This window comes from Dermacentor variabilis, chromosome 4 (assembly GCF_050947875.1).
Source record: "Dermacentor variabilis isolate Ectoservices chromosome 4, ASM5094787v1, whole genome shotgun sequence".
Lineage (NCBI taxonomy): Eukaryota > Metazoa > Arthropoda > Arachnida > Ixodida > Ixodidae > Dermacentor > Dermacentor variabilis.
Window position 1 is genome coordinate 82276408 of NC_134571.1, and position 24835 is coordinate 82301242.

Below are 24835 nucleotides of genomic sequence, written 5' to 3' on the forward strand. Positions count from 1 at the left end.
GGAGGCCAAAATGGCGACGCTATATCAAGCCAGCACACACGTCACCTTCGTCCTCCTCAGTACAGCCACACTGTGGCGGCTGTTCCGTAGCAATATGCTTCTGCATTTGTCTAATCGATATTCAATACTGACAATCCTGACAATCCGATATCTCTTAATTTGAAGTGAAGGATAATTCAACCTGCTTTGTTGGTCCCAGCAAAGTCCTATGTATTTGAATAGAGAAAAGCTCCAGCAAATTCGAACTCCAAAAATGGTGCTACAGTTATTTCAAACAAAATTCCTCACTCCCATTGAGAACTTTTCAGACAAACCCGAGCCAAAGGCAAAGGTTCGATGTGTCACCAGCTACCATAATGTTGCATGCCGTAAAATTGATGAGGAAATATGCACTGGGAGCTGAGACTGAACCGTAGCAAGCTGAGCAGTGCACGCCTTCCTTTCCCATGTGGCTTAAGATGGAGCCGGAAGGAGCCCCCTAGTGCTCGCATGATCACATTACTGTGCGCTCCGTGCGTATGTGAGCCCTGTGCGCGTTTTGTGCTCTGTACTGCACAATTGATCGGGAGCCATACTTAAAGGAGCTCTCCTTAGTTCAAACTCCATTTTATTTGAATAAATTTCCAGTGCCCTGGGAGTTCAAGTTAACAACGTTCTACTATACTCATATCCGAAAAAGTTGAAATTTGCACTTTTCTAAATAATATGCAATAACAAAGTTGTACCTTCAAATTATCAAAGCCTGCTAAGCTAAGAAATTTACTGCTGCATTCTTTGTAGGTCCAAAAGTGGTACGCAGTAGTGAGCAAATAAAGTTGACCGATGCATCAGGTCATGAAGAACAGCTGGCCCAGCCGATAGATACCAGCCTGCTTACACCTGCCCAGGCCCACCTCTGGAAGCTCACTTGTGAGGCAAGTACATTCATGCCGACGTTACCTACTGTTGGCATTGTGTTTCTAACATATCAGAGTTTTGGTACAACAGTAAACTTCTGATTAGCGACATGATTGCTGGTCAAACTTGTCTTCAGTATATTTGGAGGGCTACTACACAAGATTTTCAAGATTCATATATGTCAGAAAAACTTGTACTGTCTGTTCAGCTCCGAGTCCTGATCATGTCTACCATGTTACGTTACCATGCAACATTCTTTATTTACACAATTTCTGTACACAGCCACGCACACATTGTGGTCTCGATTGTTTCGCATGGCATGTAGGTGACATAAGAGCAGTGCATTTTTACATGGCAAACTGCTCAATTTACAGCCAAGTTTCAGCCGCCATCAGATATAACGATGAGGTTTTTAGATCACTAATGCAGTATGTCGTCTTTTCCCTCTGTTGGAATGGGGTTTATGTGCATGGAGCAGTTTTTACATACAGTATAAGTATTAAAAGGCAAGCTACAAAGAAAAGTCAAAGCTGACACTGGTGAAGATGGCAGCTTTACAGATGGTCAAGTGACAAATCAACTGCATCTTATAAATATCTATTCATACTTCTGTGATGGCAGAATACTTGTTTCCTATGAGAAAAAATGTAAAACCTAAAATTGGTGTGGTGACTGCTTCAAATAAGTTGTGGTCTGCATCACACAGGAGAGTAGCACTCCTTGGTGATTAGTGCACAAAATGTCAACTTGTCATGCAAACCACAGAAGTGGCTTTGTGAGCAGTCTCTGCGCTGTAACTTTGAGCCACCAATCACAAAGATGTACAACTGTGGTCAGTTGTACGGGCACTTAGATGGTCATATGGGCGACGTTGCTTTTCCCTTAGAGGCCAAATTTTGGACTGCATAAAAAGCCTAGTCTCATCTAAAGTATAGATACAGAGCAGCCTCTGCGTGTGACTTTCTTATGAAATATGCGTGAATGTATCACAAAAAGCTGGCAAAAATTAAATTTTTAAAACTGGAAAAACATTGCCATTACCACTTGCCAGAAATGAGACAACGTTGAGAACTGGAGTGACTGATCGCCATTACCTCCAAATGGCAGCTGTAGTTTGCTGACAATCTCGGAAGCTGTGGTCTGGGATTTGTGTCTTATCTGCAAATGCCTTAGTCTGTTTTGGTGCCACAGTCGACTCTCATTACAACAAACCCTAATAATTCGACAAAAGATGTCTGTTTTATCTGAAGTCCGTAATATCCGAGATGCCTCACTTCCAAAACTTTCGTTGTGATGTCTAACAACTTTAATGCAAAGAGTGAGTGACAAACAAAAAAATTTGCAGTTTCGCCCAAAAGGCGAAGCATCGATTGCGATAGCAAATTAAGCAAGCGCGGCAGCAGCAGCAAGCGAATTGACCTTCGTGCTGTCTCTCGCTTCAATGCAAACTAAACGTCGAAAGCACAGCACATACAAAGCTACCGGCACTGGGCGCACTTCGTTCACATCACAGATCGCTTTCAAGACACGGCGGCCGCGCCGTTAACAGCAGCTACCGGAGTAGGACCCCCCGTGCCCCACATGCTAAAGACGGCGCGCTTCCGCCCCGCTTTCCTCCCTCCCTCGCACGCAAAATGTTGAGCCGCGATCATCGGCTGACCCTCGCTAGTTAGCTGCCAGCCCATGTCGACACGGCAAAATTCCATTTTATAACCCCGATTTTGACAAATATCGCCGCTAATTTCGTCCGCTGTAGCAGATAGTTTGTTGTAGCGCGGTCCGTTAAAAGCAAACTTCGTTGCATTAATAAAATAGGTAGAACAAACTAAGGCTGAATTATTGTCCGTTATATCCGAAAGTCTGTTGTACGCGGGTCCGTTGTAATGAGCGTAGACTGTGTATCAAGGCTGGTAATAGGGAATGCAGAGAATTGCCAACCCTGCAGATTTTGCAAGATTGCCTCGACTGCAATCTTTTCCTCACCAGCTTAGAAGCTCGTGAGGAGAAGGCCTCATTTGAAAAGAGAGTGTTTGAGAAAAAGGTGACATTACTCTCCACTTGCGAGCTCCATGTGCCATGCATGAATGCAAAGTTTGGCTGAGATGTTCACAGGAACATATGCTATCTGCGGACCGCATTGTTTTCAGTCCGAGGGGTGGTTCAGGACCACTTTAATTCTCAATATAGCGAAGCAGGTAAAATTCGGCACTTTACTTCGTTATACTGAAATTTTGCTATATTGATATTCGCCCTTTTATGAAAATAAGTAAAGTCACCGACAAATTTTTGTTACATAAAAGGGAGTGCAAAATTTCCCGAATTATTGGGCAATCAAAAGAAAACAACAAATTTCTAAAGTAAAACATTATTTTGCTGAATTTGAGAGTTGGCGACCAAAGATACTGCCATTCAGATCGCACCAATCATGAAAGAGCTGTATACCCGCCATCTGCTCAGACAACTGCGCACCTTTCTTCGTTTTTTGTCAAAACATCACAAGATTGGAATGACCTTCCTTCTGACGTTGTGTTCCTCTCCAGTAGCACCGACTTCCAAGACAGCGATAAAAAAATTGTGTAACATCTAACACATTTGTAAATAGCCCACCCCTCATGTAAAACCCTTTCACTGGGGCCCTTGAGGTATTGTAAATAAATAAATATGGTTTTTGACATGTGGCGATACCTTCACGTTGGCAGTACAAAGTGAAGCCTGCTACACTTTTGCATCCACTCCGCCCCTACAGCCAACAGTGGGAAGCGAATGCTTCATCTGCCTCCAAAATGAGTCTCCAAAACTCGAGATCACGCAACCTCCAGCACTAAACGCACGGGAAGACCGTACATAAAGCCACAGCCATCTCACCTCGCACCAGCTTTGCACCCGCCGCAGATAACCTTTAAAATAGAGTGCAAGCCACATATGTGCTCCACGGCCAGGCTAGAGGAAGAGGCACCCGCCCATCTGCCCTATACACCTCCCCCCACCCCCCCCCGTCCCTTTGGTGCGCACCAATCCATCATCCTTCTCGGCTCATCCTTGCATGCTTCCCATTGCATCCACAGCACAGGGCACACAATATGAACTTATCACACTCACTTTATATGGAATGTGACAGCGAGACGGTCTTGCTGCTACGTTGCTGCACTGCTCCGCTTTGGCAGTCTCTCTGTCACACAGTGCACCATTTGAATAATGTGTCTGGCAAACAGTCACATAAAATTCAACCATTTGACTAACTGCACCCATGGCAGTTTTCATTTATTGCCTCGGTATTCCCTTGCAGCGGCAGTGAAACTTTGTTTTAGTGAAATCCCCTATAAACACACTTCGTTATATTGAGGTTCAAAATACACAGTATTCTATGGACAAGAAGTTATAAAAAGGTAAATACTTCATTATGTAAACAGTTTTTTTAATGTACACCTGAATCTAAGTACACAAATGTTTTTGCATTTTGCCCCCATCAAAACGTGGCTGCCGGGTTTGAACCGGTGACCTTGAGCTCAGCAGCACTACACCATGGCCGCTAAGACAATGCACCGGGCATGGTTGAGGCATGGCATATCACTAATAGTGTTACACGTACGAAAGCCAGCCCTCAGTTATCTAGCACGAAGCAAAATTGTCACACCTAAACTTTTGCAAGTGCCCGCATGTGCACATGACTGACGGGTTGGCACTGCCTTCCCTTCAGCAGATAAGGTTTGAGTCTTTCTTCTTTTCCACCACTGAGCGACACTTTCGTTTAAACACCGTTTATGTTGTCCTGTTTGTTCCTGCTTGTGTCTTTGTTTGCACGCACCTGGCCTTTCAGTAACATGTAATTTAGCCAAGTGGAATTTCGTCATAGTTGGCCTTGGATGCTGTTTGGAAGTTTTGCATGAGGGAAGCAAAGGTGGATTTTGGTGAGCAGGGCTCAGGAATTTTTATTCATTACTGGAGTGCACTGTCTACTAGTTAGGAATATCTAAAGTTAGTACTCGTACAGTATGCTGTTTCATCCTTGGCAGGCAAGACTGGAAACTCAAAACAACTTGTAGGGCGTCATCATTATACAGATAATACAGAACACAAAAATCATAGAAGGAGAACACTACTGTCCTGCCTGTGTTCTTTGTGTTCATCTTATTATACTTGGCATACGATGGCAATCATAATAGTGTAGAATTTGGCACATTCTGAAAAGTGCTTTTGACACCCTACAGTTCTCCATACCTTAAGAGTCTACTGCAGCTATGACGTATGGAGTTTGTTACATCCAGTCACGTAATCTTTTCATACCTTGTTTCCTTCCAATGATTGTGTGACTAAGTAATTCTTGGTCATGGATGCAAGCACTGTTTTGTGGAATCTGCACAAGTAGCAAGTTTGTTCATACAAATGCATCAGTCTCTACATTTGATTGTGAAGTGGCTTGGACCTGCGAGTTCCAATTAGGCATAGTATCATTGTCAGTGTCACACCTATTCACACACTATTTAATACTTTCTTGCTTCAATACAGCTAAACATCAATATAATGAAGGAGATAAAACCCGCAATTTGCTTCGTTATATCGAAATTTCGGTATTGAAACTCGACCTTCTATACAAATAGGTACAGTCGCCGTTCGATTTTTCTTACCCGGAAAAGCGCCGCGGAATTTTCCGAATTATCGGGAAATCGAAAAAAAGCATATTTGAACGAGAAAATCATTCATTTTGATGAACTTGAGATTCGGCGACGAATCATACGGATTCATGCCGCGTCGACGGTATCTTCACATCGGCAGTACGAATTAAGTGAAGCCAGCCACGCTTTCGCGTGCACTCCGCCACCGCGGCTGATGGTGTCGCCCACACTGGGACGACGCTATCATGAAAAGCTTCGGCAGCGGTGAGCGAATGCTTCGTATGCCTCTCGCTCGAACGGGTCACCGAAACTCGAGATTACACAACCTCCAATACTAAACTCACGGGAACACAGCTTCCATGATGCCATGCCGTTTTGCCATGCCCGCTCTTTGCACATGCGGCAGATTACCTCTCGAGCGTAGAGCATGGCTCTCGAGCAGCCGCGCTTACAGCCATCTGCGGCCGTGGCCACCGAGATGCGCGCCACCCCCCCTCGCCTGCCCTTCGCGCGCGCTTGATGCTGCGAACTCGCTCCTCTTTCCCTTTGTTCGCGCGGGAAGGCAGCACTCGTGAAGCCACCATCTTTCTTTTTTTTTTAAAAAATCTCACCCTCGCACATTTTCTGTCGCACTTGAAGCACACAGTGCGCGGGCTGCTAGGATCTTATCGCACTTGGACTTTGCACGGAACATGATGCGGCTCCACTTTGGCGGTGGTCACGTGGCGCGATTCTAGAGGTGCGTCGCGAGCAGCCCCTTGTAATTCAGTCATTTGACCATCTGCGTCCACAGGAGCTTTGCGTACGCAGCAAACCCGCGAAGGCGTCAGTGCGCAGTAGCACGCACGGTATCTTGCGTGCGCCCGCAGCTTTTCAAAAGCTGCGTAGCGTCCGCTGCGTGCTCAGTGGGGCTTGTGGGACGTTCTCGCGTGTCCGCGAGAGCGCGTTTTTCGATATCGCTCTTGCCGAAGATATTACTCCGGCTTGTGGTTTGACTTCGTGGCGGCTGATATTGGCTACACAGTTTCAGAAGGTGGCATATTGCCGCGCTGAGTAGTACACTACTGGTTCCTACTCATGCAAGTCATCAATCCCCAACTTTCGCGTCCGGCCAACTATTGCCGTATCGTGTGCACGCGCTGCGTACGTGGGTGCCTACAGACACCCAATTAACACTGTCTATTGTCTCGGTATTCCTTTGCGGCGAAAGCGAAATTTCATTATATTGAAATCGCAAACACACTTCGTGATACTAGGTTCTAAATACATGGTGTTCTGTGGACAATAGGTTATGAAGTTAAATTCGTTATATCGAAAGTTCATTATATTGAAGTTTTTATATCAGTTTAACTGTATGTGATGAACTATTCTTAAGGTCATGAATGCAGAAAGGGCAAACTTCTACATTTTTGTCAGCTATGTATAAACTGGGACCAGTTATGTGGCTATATATACAGTAAGGGAGCCAACAATGAGCATGTTTGCTTTGTTTAGCTAATGTGTGTAGCTTGTTTGCTTGCTGTACAGCTAAAAGCCCGACAGCATGATTTCACTTGCATGTCAACTGTTGGTCATCGCAATGTTTCAGTACCACCGGCGCTGTGTGGCTTTAGAATCGGCCCTGGAGGCCACTGATGAAGGCTGGAACATATACCCTGCAGTGTTTGGCCGGTAAGACAGCTCTCATTTTCTTGCTTTATGCTGTGATTTTGCATGACATATGGAGACAGCCAATATGATCAGGGAAAGAAAAGGCCAGAGAGAGCTGTTGCCAGGGTATGAATTTGAATGCCAACTATGGGCTTTCACTTTTTACCCCTGGGTAAATTTATCCACAGGTAAAATGCTTAGTGCCCAACAAAGTGGCCCCTACTAGACTTCAAAAAAGTGAGTTAACTTCTCTCACAGGCATATAATTTGTTTTGTTATTTTTTTCCTTCAGGCGACCCCATGGCAATCAAGGTAGCGGCAAGTCTCTTGGATCTTGTTGCTTTTCCAAGGACTACGGCAGTGCATTGTCTCCACTGGGAAACCTAGGCAGCTGTTTCACAGGAGGAACATGCATGTCAACGCCCACAGTGCCCCACCAACAGTCTCTCCCACGCACAAATCGCTTTTTGTAAATAAACCATAGCCTGCCATTTTATTGGCTTTAAAGGGGGTAAGGTGGGGGATAAAAACAATAAAAATAAATGCTACATCACACTTGGCAACTCCCTGCTATGAAGCAGAGGTTCCTTGGACGGAAAGACACAGGCATTACTCCATACACTGCAACAGAATCGCATCTCTTTCGAAACCTACCTAGTGTGGAATGGCCTCAAGACGCACTAAATGTATATAAACAAAAATAAAAAGGGCAAGATCATTCACCAAGAGTCGTCTCATTATTGCCCCAATGTGTTAGACATGCTTGGTGCCAGCACCCAATGGATCGCAGTGAGACAGTGGAATAAGAGTGCCAGCTTGACACAATGTGTGTGCAACCATGGAGGAAGGAAGACTAGGATGGATTGTCCTGTGATGAAATAAGAAGCCAAAAGATGTCAGCCCACGTCGCAGTAGGTTTTAGCGACTCACTGTTCTGCTCAGCTTACGCTTTTCTGAGAAGACTGGCTGCTGCACAGCAATCAGTGGCAGCCACGCTCGCAGCACCGAAGGAGATAACTGTATACGCTGCAAAAAATTACCGAAGTTGCACAAGTATATTGGGAGAAAATGTGTGCAAAGCAGTTCACATAGCATCCCAGATATATATTGATAAAAGCCTAGCTTAAAAACAAACACACTGGGCCGAATTCACCGAGTAATGCCGAGACTCAAAAGTCACACGTTGGGCCCACTAAACACATGCGACGGCTTCACAGAGAGCTACCTTGTGAAGGCTGGCAGTGTGACATCATTTTCCCTCCTAGTTTATTTCCTTCCTCAGTGTGCACAACACAGTGTGTAGATATAGAGAGTAAAATTTATGCCGCTAGCAGCACAGTTTATTTTGATTTGGGCGCCGGCACCAAGCACACCAAGCATGTCGGAGTGTGAATGAGCCTTGCTTAAGTACTAACCACAAAAAAATCACAGATGCTAATGTACAATGGCTAGCATCTGCACTTTCACACATTAAAGCACCACTAGACTTTGCTGCATAAAACCTTCAGCTGTACACTACGCCAAGATGGGATAGAACAATCCAACGTTGTATCGCTCCACACCTGTGTTTGCTTCGTCTTTTGAGCTTGTATCTTTTAATCACATCGAAGCGACTCTGTAAATGTTCTTTGTCACACTTGACAAGGTCTCCAAGGTGCCACTGGTGTTGCTGCCACACCAATAAAGTATGCTGGGTCACAAGTCTTTCTTTGCACTGTATCCCATTTGAGTATAATCACTTTACAATAAGCTAGCTGCAAGTACTACTCATATGAGCTGGAAACTAACTCAAAAAGTATCTAAGCACACATAACTGATAGCAATTTCGTCTCTTAGAAGCATGCGCACTAAATTCAAACAGGAGATCATGCAGTTGCAATTATTTCAGAACTGTCTTGGAACCGTGCATCATATGAACGTAAACTTTCTCTGTCACGTTAAAGGGACACTAAAGGCAAATATTAAGTCAAGCTAAAGTAATAGATTAGTGCTCAACCATCTCTAAGGCGTCAATATTAACGCAAACAGAGCCTTAGTAATTGAGAAATTCAGGTAAATGCAGGACATGATTAGAGACTTCCGCGGGACATTCAAGTACTTGCCCGATGACAGAGGCACTCCTCATTTAAATTCTGTCATTAGTACTCAACCACTTGTTATAGAAACATCATTGTATTGCATCATAACACAAAATAAAATTTTACTTCTCCAGTTCTAGTTCATATTTATAAAAAAGAACTCGGTCACCTTGACAACGATGAGGGCAGTCGAAAGGTCTCATTTTCGCTCAACTCTGCGCTGCCCATGCTTTCGCCTTTCAGCAGTTTCACTATTGCATAGTGCTGCACTGGTTTTGCTCGCTCGCAAAACTCGCACAAATTGCAAGTAGCAGAGAATTCCACTTGCATGTGATCTCATGGGATGCCCAAACGGTCACCGCCACTTGACCAAAAGCAGCTGCAGCGGCGAATCCGCTGCTCTGTCTTGGCTCGGTTTCTCTATGGCTGTGCGTTTGCATTTTGCGCAAAAAAACATACCGCTGTCTGTCAGGTGCCACTTTACTCACCGATGGTAGCAAAGGGCGGTGATGGTGTATGTAACGTCGCCACTCTCCAGTTGGGTGGCAGGAGATTTTAATTTCGCCAAAGGTATTCGGACCCTTAAGATGAAGTTTTCTCGTAAGCTAAGTAAGTCTTTTCTTGACACGAAACAAGCGTTGCGAGGTTTCTGGAATGGTATTTAAACAGTCCACGTCGACTTAATATATGCCTTTAGTGCCCCTTTAAAGCACCATTACTGTCATGCACTCGTTGCCAGCTGGTTAATATACATTGTAGACCTTGATTTCCTACTGCAGAAAGCAAAAAAGCCATCAGGGCTACTTGAAAGTAATAAATCTGTTATGCAAGTTTGCTGCTACTACAAAGCATAATAAGGACTCGTATGTATGCTATTAGCTTACTCACTGACTGGGCAGAGGTGTTGAAATTTATAAACGCACACCAGTAATGTGAGAATAGCTGCAATGAAGCAGTCTTTTTAAGCACACTTGAAATCACTTGAGTGGTTTTTAACTGCTTAAACATGGATTATATCTCAATAAAATAGGTTCAAAGTAAATCTGGATCACAAGATGGAACAACACCACATGTTCATTGAAGTGGGCACTTTCAAAAATGTTGCCCATGTTGACAATAAGGGAGCCAGAGATTACAAAAAGGAATGTGAAACATGGAACCTCACCACCCATCGACAACACCAGAAAAAATTTTTTTTTCACAAATGCCACCTGTAAACGTGGCTTACCATTATACATTACACACTCAGGAACACACAAAAGAAATGACATAATAATGTAGCCTTGGTATGAAGATTCAAACATTTGCTGTCGAGGTTTTCACACAAATGCCACTGGAATTGTGTATGCAAACTGTTTAGGCGACACACCTCCGAGAATGTGATCAAAATGATAGCGAAGTACTGCAAAGTCAGCTTGGTGAGTTACATACGGATGATTAATCTGCTTGTGCCATCACTAAATATAACTAGAATAAATGAAATACAAGTGACGAAAATTCCCACCATGCTGGTTTTCAATGGTTATAAAATTTTCTTTGCAGCATACACAAGTGGTGCACATGGCAGCCTTACTTTATACAAGTCAAGTACAACCACTTGGTTGTTATGTCATTGCTGAGTCGAGTCAAACTTTTTCGTGTACCAACTTTGTCTTGACAATATCTTATCTTGACAATATCTGAAGTTCAACTGTTCATTCTTTAATGTTATCCGCGGCCTTGGCTGAAGTACTGAAACTGATACAAGTAGAAAATGAAACGAGCTGGGAGGATGCACTATTGAATGCATTTCTTAAAATCATTTAACAGAAACACACAGAGCAACGCCCACTTAAGTAATCAAGAGGAAATCCTGCGATAAACTGAACTACAGTTCTTGAGGTCGAACAACCACTGCTCTGAACAAAAGCTGCAATGTGGAAAAAGAATAGGCTAACCCAGAAAAGATTAAAAGCGACCACAAGTATGTTCTCTGTCCCATTGATCAAGATTGATTGATATTCCCATGATGCTCCAGACTGCTATCCTGTAATGTTTGTGTGAAACACACATGGAACTTCAAGCAAGAAAGGAAACAGGATGAAATAGCCTTATGAAAGCATAACTAGGCGATGCGTCTGATCTGAATGTTCTAGACATGGTTTCCATTAAAGAGCATGAACTAATGAACAATAAGGTCAAGAAGTTCTGCTCTACAGGTAATCATTAAAATGCAGCAACTCATCAAAATCACGAAAACTAGGTGCATTCTCGTGTCATCTAGTGGCAAAAGAAAAGAAACAAATGACAAAGCCACAGCTTAGTTTCTCATCACCATGGGTGCTACCACAACTGATGACACCTGTGTTTTCAAGCTATCGGATGCCAGCCATCAACAAACTGATTACGGCAAGTTCACTACTCACATGCATGGTCCGAGCCAGCACAACAATACAATAAAATCTCGCTAAACCGTACCCGCTTAAATAGTAGTTTCATTTTAAAAGTAGTAAAGTCAAATCCTCGACTCAATGGCCATTGAACATAATGCATTTTGTATCCGCATAAAGCGTACCAGCTTATTGCGTATGTATCGGTTAACACGTAGTGTTTTCACTTTTCATCGTGCAAACACCGCGGTGCGTCGTCTCCATCGGGCGGCGCGGCAGAACAACAAGCCTCAGAGATCGGAACAACAGCTTCCAATCGCCCTGTGCATTTGCACGTGAAGCCACATCAACATTATTTCGGCGCCGTGCCAGAGAGCGGTGTTGCGTCGTGCAAGCAAGGACTCACGTCATGCCGAAGCTTGGATAAAACAGACGCCAGGTGTTCAGCACAGAAAAAAGATTAGACATCGTGCATGCTATCGAACGTGACACGAAGTCAGCGCTGGCACGCGACAGGGCTCTGCTGTTGACTATGGTGTGTGGCATTTGGAATGCGAAGAAGTTGTTCGGCAGCACTGCTGCGACCAGGAAGAGATGTCTGCTACCAGGTTCGGCTTTTCGCCATCGTTGCCTCTGTTGTTGCCAAAGTGTCACCTAGCGACAGTGATGAGGATGACACGGAAAGCGACAGCACAGGCGATTTAGGCCCAACAGTGGCAGAAGCTTCAAGTTACATCAGCCTCATGAATGCAACAGTCGCAACGAGAACAGCACCCCGCAATGAAAAAGGTGCCCCGCGACTTTTGCAGCGCTACCGCGCCCGTGCACCGAGAATATGCAACGCCAACAAGGAATCTGCCATGCGAGTGTTTGCCGAGAAGAGGGGGCTGGCTGTAAAGCTGGCTCACAGCTTCAGTAAGTTTGACACTGCTGTTGTCACTGCTGGCCGCGGCGGCATCAAACGAAAATAACACTTTGGTCACAGGAAGTGAATAAATACTTCACGTTTTTTCCCCTTTCATCGCGATCTCTCTGAGTTCCATTTCTGACAGGTAAGTGGGCGATCTCATACTATTTTGGTTAAGCAGTACTACCGTTTAGTACATACTTTTTCCGAGCTTCGACCAACTATGGTTTAACGAGGTTTCACTGTAGTGATAATTTTTTTAAACTTGCCAATATGCTAGGAAGCCGTGTGCTGATACACACCGCATGGTGGAATGTGTAAATTGTTTTTAGCACCATTTATAATGCATGCATTTTTCAAACTATTCGAGAGGTCAATTCCTCCTTGTTGTCAAGTTTGTGCACTTGCTTAAAAATAACACCGGAAAACTTGTCATTCGGTAAGCCTAGTGCCTGTACACAACCCAGTTGCCATTGAGGTCACTAGTAATGATTACAACTACTGGAAGGTTGTAGGGTGACGATAGTGGCACATTGAAAAGCCTGGTGCAATAAGTCTTCCGTCACATCAACATTTTCCTCCATGTTTTTCTGTGTACGACGTTAGCTTGTAGGACACTTACAGGGGAACCAACAGTTTTTTCTCTCAGATGCGTTTTTGCTTTGTGATCGAGAGGCAAGCAATGCAACACCGGGAAGAGGCAGAAGACGAAGGGGAGTGGATCACAGGTAAAAAGCAGTATGATTGACTGATATGACTGAATGAATGATTGTTCCCTTTTTTCATGACCCAAATGTACACTAGCAACTATGATGGACACTGCATCAGACAGCTCCATGGTTAATTCAGCCACTTGGTTCATTTTGTAAGAGGAGTACTCACAAGAAGTTTTCAAGCTTGTCATTCTTTTTTTTTAATCAAGGTCAAAACCTTCTAAACCCTGGAAAAAGATACTGGCAAGTGTCAAAGTGCCTTAAATGACTTACTAGAATACTTGTATTCTATGAACCAGTCTCAGTTTCCATACCCGGGATGCGGATGCAGTCTTGGTGTTGAGATACATTAGCTAGCTCCGTTTTTGCAACTGTAACTGCTTCTGCAATTGCTGTGAAAGCACTGCCTGAACACACATATGCAGCACTCTCATTTATGTTTTTATGAGCAATGTCATCATACCTAACCTTACTGCTACCTGATATCTACAAATTTTGCTCGGTGTTATGATGTCATGATAATGTCAATTACACCAGGGCGGTATTTTGAGATGAACTTTAGTATCAAATTAAAATATGTGTTTCTAACCATAACACTTGCCAACTGTTGTCCTTTCATGTGCAGGAAGCATGTGGTAGAGCTTCTACAGCTTCGAAAATATATGTCAATACTCCTTTGAAGTGCACTGAAACCTTGGTACTTTGTCGCATTCCCCTTCCACAGGAGAGTGGCCACCAAATCCGGAAATTATACCCGCAACCCCATGTCGAGTGATGGAATGTAACAGCCACTGAGCTACTATGACAGGTAAAGAAGGCAGCAATGCACGCGGATCACAGCAAGCAGTCGCTCAGAAGCGGTCCTTAGATCCGAGTGTGGTCATCTCGGTGTCCTGCAAGTCCTGAAGCAGCTGCAGGTCAAGCAGCTTCTGCTGGTCGCGCAGGTGCGCGTAGTTGGCCGCCAGGCACATGAGGTGCTGCACCAGGCCCAGTAGCACCAGAAGCGCAGCTGCAGCACTGAGCCACAGGAGCAAGCCCGAGGGCTCTACCCAATCTTTGCAGAACTCCTTGCGTTGCGCACCACACAGCAGCAACAGTGGCTCGCCTGTGTGCCGCAGTGGTGTGGTTTCCTGGCTCACCAGAAACTCTGCAAATGGTGGGTAAATTGATTTGTTTATTGATCAATTCATTGATCAATTAATTAAGTGCATGACTGATTGATATGGTGTGAGAAAATTGTGCATATTTGTGCTATAAAGTTTCTTATAATGTTAGTTCAGGGGAAATCTATTCAAGTTTCCTAGGTGCTGTGTCACCACAAGAACGCTGGAATATGGGTGCGTAAGGTTTGTTTTGAATGTGCTTTGGCTTGGCTAAAGACAGGAGTCAGTTCTGTGTATCAAAGCAGGTCTGTTTACCCATAATACATTTTCACTATTGTTAACTTGCATTTAATATATCAAATGAGGCAAACAAAAACAGACAATTAAAACTGACACACAGTGAGTACAGTTCTTCCTTTAACTTTAGCGGCCCACTGGTAACATTCACATTTGACATAATAGCATAACCCAAGTTCTCATGGTCTAACAAAAAGTGCTTTTACGTCATAATAAACTGCACTTTACACGCTGCTTTAGTAAAGTATGAACCGTTGTAACAGAGGAAACACTGTTTGCCAGACATGTCCCAGCTTTCCGAGAAGTCACCACATCCTTGCATTCCAAGGCACACAGTACCACTACAGTGCCAGTTTTCCCCTCTAGGTGATTATAATGACCTCGGTGTTTCACGCATTGTGATGTGCACGTACGTCCCTCGTTTCATTGCAGGTTCGGAGATGTTCAAGGAAAGAGAGCAGGGATGATGAAGGGTGTACAAAGGATAGTGCAAAGGTCAAAGGCAGCATTGCTCATGTTACTACAAGTTGAATAGTGTCAAATGCGCACTACTCAACCTGCATGTGCTAGTGTGGGAGAAAACATGAGATCAGAATAGAAAATTGTCATTCTTGCTAATCAACCTTGCATTCCTTTCCATTCGTTCTTGCACTGGGAGAGCTATCATGGTTTAGGCATCGTGAGGCTAAATGCCAGCAGGCACTACGCACCAAACTGCCTCAGGTCCAGGCACTGCTGTTCCTGCCTGAGCTGGTTGCACAGGGCCCCGGCAAGAGTGCACAAGAGAGCTGAAATGGCCATGAACAGTGCCAGCACAATCCATGCCAGCAGCGCCAGGTACGACAGAGCCAGCAACAGTGCACAGGACAGCCGGCCTCCCACACGGGCCCGGTTGCCCAGGCGCTCGCGCGTGGGCCCTGTCGTCAGACAGCCCACCAACAGCAGGCACAGCTCCAGGAGGCCCATCAGCGCCGCTGCCACTAGAGCAGCTGCTCGCAGCTCAGAGGGTCTGTGGTGACAGTTAAGGCAGGTCAGCACACCCCATTAACAACACAGAAGCTGTCACATACAATGCCTTCACTCACTGCAAAAGCTCTTCTGGCATAATGAGTGTGGCAGAAATTGTGGTGCCCACTATTGCTATGGAAGCGAGAGCCAAAAGAGAAGTTCCACAGCTAGGCTCATATCCCCGACAACGAGCAGCTTGCACAGGTACAGAGAGCGTGAGTGGTAAACAGTGCTTTCGTCCACATGCTGGCAGAGCTTTGTGAGAGAAGTATGCAAGGCTGAGTGCATTCATAACGGCAAAAGAAACATATATGAGCCATAAGCACATAATAAACATATGCCTGTAGGACTGAAAGAATGGCAATTGTGAATGAGCCACATTCTTTAGCTTTGATCAAGTTTTCTGGATGATGGTTTGCTTGAGAAGTATGGTGCATTGCAGCAAATAATTAGTATATGGTGCAGGTGGTCCCCACAGATGAGGTCAAGAGCAGTGGATCATGGCCACAAGGTTTGCCTCCCCCTCAACACTGATGCATAACTTTATGCACACATGTGCAAATAAATGTAATAGCCACTGATAGGAAGTTAAATGCAGTACACTTCACTCATCTTTCACAAACCACATAATGTAATACCAAACGTTATCTTGAGTAGAAACAGGTACCAAGGCATGAAGCCAAAGCCCCACAGATGCACAAAACTTCTCTAACTCACCCATAGGGAGAGCGGCGCTCAAAGACAACCTCCAACATGCGCAGTGTGGAATCAACTGCACGCAACACAGCACCAAGAAAGATGGCCACCCCTGCACAGCACATGACAGTGGCCACCAAGGTGGCGAAGGGCACCCGGGCAAGACAGCGCAGGCATGATCGTCGACAACCTGCACGGTCAATTTTGTGATGTGCTATTGTTACTAATACAATCATGAAAACACAAAATAAAGAAAAGCAACTGGGTAAGTAAGGCTGCCTGCTTCAGGTAGAGTGCACCTTCATGATAACACAAAATATGCGTGTGCAGAAAAGGCAAAAGCACAGCACAGCGCACGAGTAACAAGCTACAATGAAGACCAGTACAGAAGCCGAACAAAATTTTAGCAGAGTTTAAAGGGGTCCTGCAACACTTTTCAAGGCCACTATTTTTGCTCTAGGCCTTTTATTAGCATGTCGGAGAACTAACAGCAAAAGAAATTATAATAACGCAAACAAAACCAACTTACTGGTCGCAGAAACTTCCAAGCAAAATGAGAGTTACCCTCAACTCTAATTTTCCCAGCTCTTGACGCCACATTTCTCTCTGTATGACGACGATGTAGAACTGAGGCACACAACAGCAGCAAGTCATTAATGCTATGCAGTGAAAGTCTGTGTGCCATGGTTGCCAATCACCAAGCCTGCTCAGCGTGTTGATGATGCCACTATCACCTGTGCGATCAGGTGGCATACGATCCTACCTTGAAGGCTATAGTATCACTTCTATGGCTACAACTGTTTCCGCGAGGCAGTCATTGGTGCACCATATGCTTGGCATGGTGATTCATCATTCCTATGGTTACATCCTGTGCTGTGCAATAGTTAGGCGATAATTAAAATGGCTGTACAATGTAATGCCATAGTTGTTTTGCAGTCCTAGCAGTATCATGCAAACACAAAACACAGATTACATTTTTAACCAATGATCACAGTACTGCGCTATTCGTCATGTCCATTACACAAAGTGCACAAAATGGCCACTTTGTGATGATTGTATCACTATAGGGGGGCTACGGGGCTCGAGAGAGCCGCCCCGGTGATGCCGAAGCCTATCCCCCTCTGACCTAGAGTGTCATTACCAGAGTTCTGTCACCCACGTCAATTGAGGTTTCTTTTGAGTTGCTTCTACCTTTTCACCTAAAATTTTATTGTGGATAAAAGCTTACTGCATCAATGTTGGCACAGACGTGCACAGCTTTTAATTCATACTTTCAGTTTATTTCTGTAAATCCTGACAATAGGAGGACAAGCACATTAGAAGCACCATCCTCATCCGTGTTTTCTCACTTCGATTTTGTTTTTGTTTTTTTACACTGTAAACACCTAGCAGAGGCACAATACATTTAAATATATATACAGGACAAAGTTTATTATATATTTTAAGGAGAAGGAGGTAGATAGCTAGCAATTATTTAAGGTATGTACAGCCTATGCCTAGAGAATGAATGTGTTGCTGTATGTTCATCTTACTTCAAACTGCAGACTTCAGTGACCCCTTTGGCAAAGTAGTTTATCAATATCGTGTGAAATGCATGTCAATGATATGTGTCTCAGTATTGCTTCTCTTTTCAGTAAGCGATGCCAACGACTCATGAAAAAAAAATTCCACCCATATTTATATTATTAGGGATGGAAACATCGCCACTTGTATGCAGAGGTCATAAAATAGTTGGGTTTACTCGTAATAAGAATCAATAGCAGTCATGCGCAACAGTGCTTATACTCGGACTCGGGAAAAGAAGAAGAAAAAAACAGAGAGAGGCTGCAGTTTCGCTGGAAAGGCAAAGCAGTATCAGTAATAGTGAAATATAAGACACGAAGGAAGACTGAACCATCTAGAGATGCCAGATTGTTGGCGGTGCGAGAGGACTAAATGAGGCTGTGGAATTGAACTGTCTCCTACCACAAGGTCCTGTAAATACTCATATAAGGACATCACTATATATATATATATATATATCATGGTTCATGGTCATCCAGCAGGATAACTGTGAATGAGGAAAAGTAAGTGTGTGCAACTAAGAAATAAGGCTCAGTGTTCGGGCTGACATCATGGCCTTTTCGTCACACACACACACACACACATATATATGTGTGTGTGGGGGGGGGGGGGGTCGGAAGTTTGGGCTGTTCAGTTCTGCAGAAATCCACAAATTGGAAGAAGCTTCATGAAAGGGAAAAATCATCATCCACCCGAATATAGCATGAAGCTACAAAGGAAACCCATACCCATATGAAAAGCTCGTATAAGCTTTTGTTGCAGCTTCATGCTACTCTCTCCTCCGACGCTGAGTAGCAGGTCAGAACACTGATTCAGGCTGAACTCTAAGCTGTTCTCTCATAATGTATATATATATATATATATATGTCTCATGCTACTCTCAGGTGGATGATAATTTTTCACATTCACATAAGCTTGTGTAGACGTTTGACTGAATGGGTGTAGGCATTCATTGACAGGCCACCCATCTCTACTTTTCTCATGTGTATCAGGTCACTGTCACCAAATTGTCTGGATGCTTGCTGAGACTTGCAGGGTTAACCAAACTAAAGAAATGTAAAGTAATTTCACTGACACTAAGTATGTTTGTACATACATCCTAAGAAAGCTCCTGAATGCAGCGATGAAAATTTTGAATTTCGGAAATCAGTGTAGGCTTACTTAGTACTATTTGGATTAAAGTACGCATATGCTAAGGGTACAAGCATGATCAGCATATTCAGACACTTTGAGTAGCCCTTAATACTCAAAATCCAGATACTTGATGCTCTGACACAGAACATTCTTTTAACCTTCAGGTTTGTTCACGTAGTGCACCAGGACAAGACTTTTGTTCCATCATCTTATAACCCTCCCAAGGCAAGCAGCTTGTTTCACACTGGAAATGTTGTTTCAGTGTTTTTGTCATCTCGCAGTACTAGTATGCTATATACTGCTCGCTCCCTGGAAAAAATTCTATGTATGCACATTTTAAAAGCTTCATTTAAATTTTGCCTGACTAAGAAAGACTCCCTTGCATTTTCTGAACACGTGAAAAAAAGAACAGGTTCTCTCTTTGTTTTATAGGCCATTCAGAATTCCAGAAAATGTAACACGTCTAACTACATGGCCACACAGCTGTTTTGTTTTGACCGTGCCATGGCTGAAACGTCATTTCAGCACCATTTTGTCACATCAAGCAGAGACAACGGACAAGAAAAGGGTTTTGGTTCAACTTTTTATAACGCAGCGTGCGCATAGTCATCTACACCGTGCAAGCAAAAATCTCTGCCTTAAATACTGAGATGCTGCTTTCATTAAGGCTTTTTCTTGTGTCAGTATAGCCAGCAAGCAGGCCCATAGAATGGTCCGCCAGTGAAGCAGTGAACTCGGAGAAACAGTGCATTGATGACTCAAGTGGCTGTGCCTATGCTGTCTGTGTGAAAAGGCATTGCAATGTGCTATATTCAGCGTGTATGTGTACTACCTAAAATACCAACGAACTGCAATTACCATGGACAAATATTATGCCAAGTAATGCGACTTTCTGCCCGCTGCTTTCCAGGATGGACAAGACATAGACATAGACACATTGATGCACTAACTTCAAGAACCGTAACTTACAAGACACTTGCTGCCAGAATATTCTGCTGCAGCTGCACCAAATTTCATCAGCATTTCAGCATTATAAATAATCCGTATACAATGTCGGAGCACAACAGTTCATTATCTGGAAATTCACATACTTATGTACTATGTATTCATTCGTATCACTTCTGCTCGTCTTTCGTAAATTTAACACATAGTAGGACTATTTTTTGCCTACACTGGCTGCATGAGTGTAACTAGTGTAGGAAGTCAAAATTCTTTAAAAATCGGTGTAAGAAAAGTGTAGCACCAGCCACCTACATGAAGGCACTTTTTTATAACAGACTTGTAGCATCAATACTAAACTTGCTACACCTCAGTTTCAATGGGTGCAGGTTTCAGACGACAGACAAACACGCTGGTTCAGCAAATGTGTGGCACCATTTTGTCTGCGACTGTCAGTATACATATATCACAACAAGTGAAGGTTCACCGCAGGAATGGCAAAGAAGTTCTGTTGTGACCGTGTGTCACGGAGGAACATGAGCTAATCTTGCAAGAAAAAGTTATCTTACTCACACATGGTGCATATACGTACATGCAGGCTGTTTCAGACTCTGCACTGTGCATATTACATGCATAGAGAAGTCGTGTTCATGTACTGTTCATTCGCAATGTATTTTGCTGCGGTTTGTCTAGATTTGTTGCTGAAAGGAAGCTCATACATTGGCCTTTAGTTTCAGGCAAGGGTATTATACTGCCAGTGGGTGTGAAGTCTTGCCCTTTTTGTCTGCTAACGCAGAAGACAGCGCACAGTCTGCTGTGACTGGCTGCAGTCCATTCAGCCAAGTGAAGCACATGTCATAGTCTCTGCCCTACACTGCCTGCACGAAGAGTCTGCACAAAGAGCCTGCACGAAGAGTGGTAGGCAAAAAATATAGCCTTACTATATAAGTGGCTTAATTTCTAGTGAATAAACTGCTGAAGTTAACAGACTGCAATGTCTACATCTCCCTCTTGTCCTTGTCTGCTTGTGCCAAAATGCTTTCCAAGTACATTTACCAACATGCCCAACACACAGCTGTGCGAAGGTAAGCCATTAGCTTTCAGTGCTGCTGCTTCTTGACAAAAGAAAGATGCTACTCTCAATTTTCGGTAAAAATGATCACTTAGCTATGCCTGCAGCATGCGTGACAGCCAATGCAGCTGCTTTTTACACTGCAAAGGACACATTTAACATTTTGCTAATTCTTTAGCATTAATTACTTATCCTTCGCGAGGCAGAAATGGTATTTTACAGTTAAAGGGGCGTTTTCATCTATGTGACATGTGCTTTGATGCATGTCACAATTAGTTGTCTTCTGACATAATGGACGAATTAGTACAGAGAATATGCTATTTGTAATGAATGAAATCCCTTTGTTTGCTTCATCACTTTATGAATGCGTAGCAGATTCCTAAACCAAGGTTACGCATACATGCATTTTTATTTATTTTGTTAATTAGTTAGTTATATTATTTTTTTCTCTTAATGGAGGAGGAAAGGAGGAAAAGAAGTGTCCAGAGGAGTTTTCAGCCTACCATGCTCGACGCTTCATTCAAAATGCTTTTGAAAAGACAGACCGACTCGCAACATCCTGAGAATGCAAGATGTGTTCGAAACAGGAAAACGGAAAAAAAAAAAACGTTGCAACTATGTTTAAAAATTATCTGACCAACACCTTACAACCACCACACTCCTATGCTCATTTAAAATTTACTTTGCGTCTTTTTCATTTCAAAAGCAGACTGACCACGGCTGAACAGTATCAACAAAACCGAGGAAAATAACAGAATACGTAGCTGCACGTCTCAGTCGATCGGTTCACTGTGAAATACAGTATTCTGAGTAAAAGGAATCAACGTTATGCGTGCGAGATGACCAGCCACGCGGTTTCATATTTGTAGACGCTGCTGCACGAATCGTATTAACAGATGACGTAACGCTGAGTTACAACCCGACGGCGAAACAAAGCGGCATTGGCCGAAAAGCGCCATCGATGCTGGCCGCCAATGACCCTCCAGTTAAAAGTTCAAACGCGTTATAAGCAGGCATGCGTTGTGTCAACAAACACTACAATCATACAAAACAACCCGCTAGTTTAAAATCGCTAAGTGCCTCAAAAATGCTACAAATGCACACACTGGTAAACTTGAGATCAAGCAGATAGGGTCCCGTTCGGGAACCGTACGTGTAGGCCTACGCAGTGTCAACAAAACACTCACCGATCGCCGTGCACGAGCAACATTTCTTGTCCCTGGATATGCTCGAGTACGAGTAACTCTTTCTGCTGTATGTCATCGTTGATTCACGTTTTCGTCACGGTAAGGTAACACCCGCGCATGCGAATAAACTGCAATGCATGCAGCAACACCAGCGCACGCGCTTAGTTTCACAGGCAACTTGGCTGGCACTACCTCCTCACCACTTTGTCCAGACGCAAGCCCATGCGTCCACGCCCCACTGCGCGCCCCACAGGAGACCCCCTATCCCACAGGCACGCATGACGTAGCGGATGCGGGCGCGATGCTGGACGAGCAGCTGTTCAATCAGTGCATTTCGTCGCAGCATGAAGCACGACATGCGTAATGTCAGCAAGCGCGTAACCGCATTTTTAGTCACACAGGCAAGGGGAAAACACTGCGGTGTGCATCACTTACCCATTCCGAACCAACGCTGCTCCTAACTCACAGATACGGCTCTACCTGGACGGCGTCGACACAAGGCATCACGCGTTATCTATGATCACTAGACTTCGACAGTTTATTTCTTCTTATCAGTACAGCCTCGGCAACGCCAAGGGGGCAACCTATATGGCATCCGCGCTCAAGTCCACGGCCGCACGACCACGTAACAGCGAAACCTTGATTCTCTGGAACGCGGCCTGTATATCCGACGAGCAGGTTTGTATCCGTACGTCCCCGTCATAGGAACTGTTTCATGCCATAAGCACTTTGCAACAAGGTTCCGTAGTTATTCGGTAAGGCACAGATTGGATGGCTCGAAACACCTGTTTAGGACGTTGCGCACACACACACGCACACACCCCAGCCTACCGTAAAGCAAACAAAACAACGCGGAAAAACAGACGACGGAAATGGGTCGCCTGCGCCCTACCGTCGCCAGAGGGACGTCAATCGCGTTCGTCTGCTATAGCAATATGGTCGACATCATTTAAAAAAATGTTTACCGCACATTTTCTTTTTCCTTTTTTGCACGCGTATGCACTATATGCACTGCAACTAGAATTCACACAATTCGTGCAGTTACACGCAAGAATGACCACATAAATTGGCGGCAGTAACGACGCTGACGACGAAACTTGCCCTTCAAGAGGAAGCCTTAGCTCGGGCCGAACTCCGACGCGGCCCATTCAAATATATGTAGAACGCAACCTTTTTACGAGATAACCCCTGAACCGATTTTAATGAAATTTGTTGTATTTGAGAAAGTTAAATTCTAGTGATTGTTGGAAGCGTAATCTCGATTTAGGGCCTGAATTTTATTTAAAAGGTTTTCAAAAATTCCCAAGTTCGAAAGAAATAGAAGCACGAAGTTTCCGATAGCTCTGCATCAAGGACAGGTATCGCGATTCTGTAAACGGCACCCATTGGATCATTAAAAGCAGACAAATTCAAAATGTCCTTTTACATATTACGTGAATTTCTTACGTTGTGTACAAGGGTTCTGCAAAAGCTGTATTTTCATATTAAATTCTTTGTGATTCATGTTGAACATATCAACTTTGTCCGCTTTAGATGTACTATTAGATGCAATTCACAGAATTGTGATATTATTTTTCACTGCCAAGTTACAGAATTGCAAACTTGATAGTTTTGTTTTCTGAAAATTTTCGATTTTTGCCAATCTTTAATAAAAAATTCACTACCTAATTTAAAAATTCGAAACCAACAGTCACTAGATTTGAAATTTTCCTTTTAAATGCAACAAACCTCGCCAAATTTGGTGCAGCACATGGTTCCCGAGAAAAACGAATTCTCATTTTACATGTATTTAGATAGGAACACCCGAGCCATGATGGAAGAATCGTGAACCGAGCTAAAGCTTCCTCTTAAAATGCTCACTATACAGGCCGAATTGGCAAGCAAGCCGGCTAATATATTTTGTCAATGTCCCTTGTCACCAACTCCTCACAATGTCCCTGGGTACATAAAAATTGGACACGGCTGATAGTACACAGCAGATTGCTAGCACTTCGATGCTGATTTCAGCAGTAACCTCTGCTTAGCTCAAACACTTGAATGTGCCAAAAGTGTAATGGCCCAAGTTAATGGTATAAATGTATCCAGCAGAAGTAAAATTCTAAACACTTGTAGCCTATTGCGTACTAGATCTGTTCACAGTTAATTTGCCAAGTCTTGTAAGATAGCTGTATTGCTGTATCAAGTCACGACCTTGTAATAATTGAATTGGTACAGTAATGTTTTTTTTTTCTCATGGTCATATTTAGTTCCACTGAATTTAGCCAAGGTACATGAGAGAAAGCGAATAAAAAATGGGTGCACTTTTCCATTTCCTGCAAAAGAAGTGGTACTTAAACCATTCTATGTAATTCTCTTTTCCTCTTAATTAATAGTTACACCAAGCAGCATTATGTTAGTTCTTGATTTCTCCATGATCAATTTTTCTTGTTCTTTCTTTGTCACTTTTGGTCTTCCATGACTAATACTTTTACTACCATTTTACCCACATATCCATAACTGTATTGTATGTATAACGGAGAAGAAAGTGCCCCATAAAAGTGAAAATCACAACATACATTTTCCACATGAAAATAATGCACAAAAATGACATTGCAGAGGCTATGTATTCA

The 24835-nt window shown here is 43.7% G+C and overlaps 2 protein-coding genes across 3 annotated transcripts in view; one reads left to right on the top strand and one right to left on the bottom strand.

Moving 5' to 3' along the window:
• Positions 1 to 8216, top strand: part of SAK (polo like kinase SAK) — a 23847-nt gene extending 15631 nt beyond the window's left edge. Inside the window, exons 9-11 of the mRNA XM_075689580.1 lie at positions 781 to 914; positions 7099 to 7181; positions 7453 to 8216. Of these exons, the coding sequence (XP_075545695.1) occupies positions 781 to 914; positions 7099 to 7181; positions 7453 to 7633 (398 nt within the window). The 3' untranslated portion in view covers positions 7634 to 8216. The remainder of the gene's footprint in view (positions 1 to 780; positions 915 to 7098; positions 7182 to 7452) is intronic.
• On the bottom strand, positions 7621 to 23689 carry M6 (neuronal membrane glycoprotein M6). 2 transcript variants are annotated; one of them, XM_075689583.1, is made up of 4 exons: positions 22662 to 23689; positions 16353 to 16521; positions 15338 to 15636; positions 7621 to 14374 (listed from the first exon to the last, which is right to left on the bottom strand). In XM_075689583.1, exons 1-4 carry the CDS (start codon positions 22663 to 22665, stop codon positions 14079 to 14081), a joined length of 768 nt encoding a protein of 255 aa, XP_075545698.1. In that variant the 5' UTR covers positions 22666 to 23689; the 3' UTR covers positions 7621 to 14078. The 2 variants fall into 2 exon arrangements, with proteins under 2 accessions (XP_075545698.1, XP_075545697.1); XM_075689582.1 differs by lacking the exon at positions 22662 to 23689 and adding an exon at positions 22227 to 22577.
• Positions 23690 to 24835: the final 1146 nt, after the last annotated feature.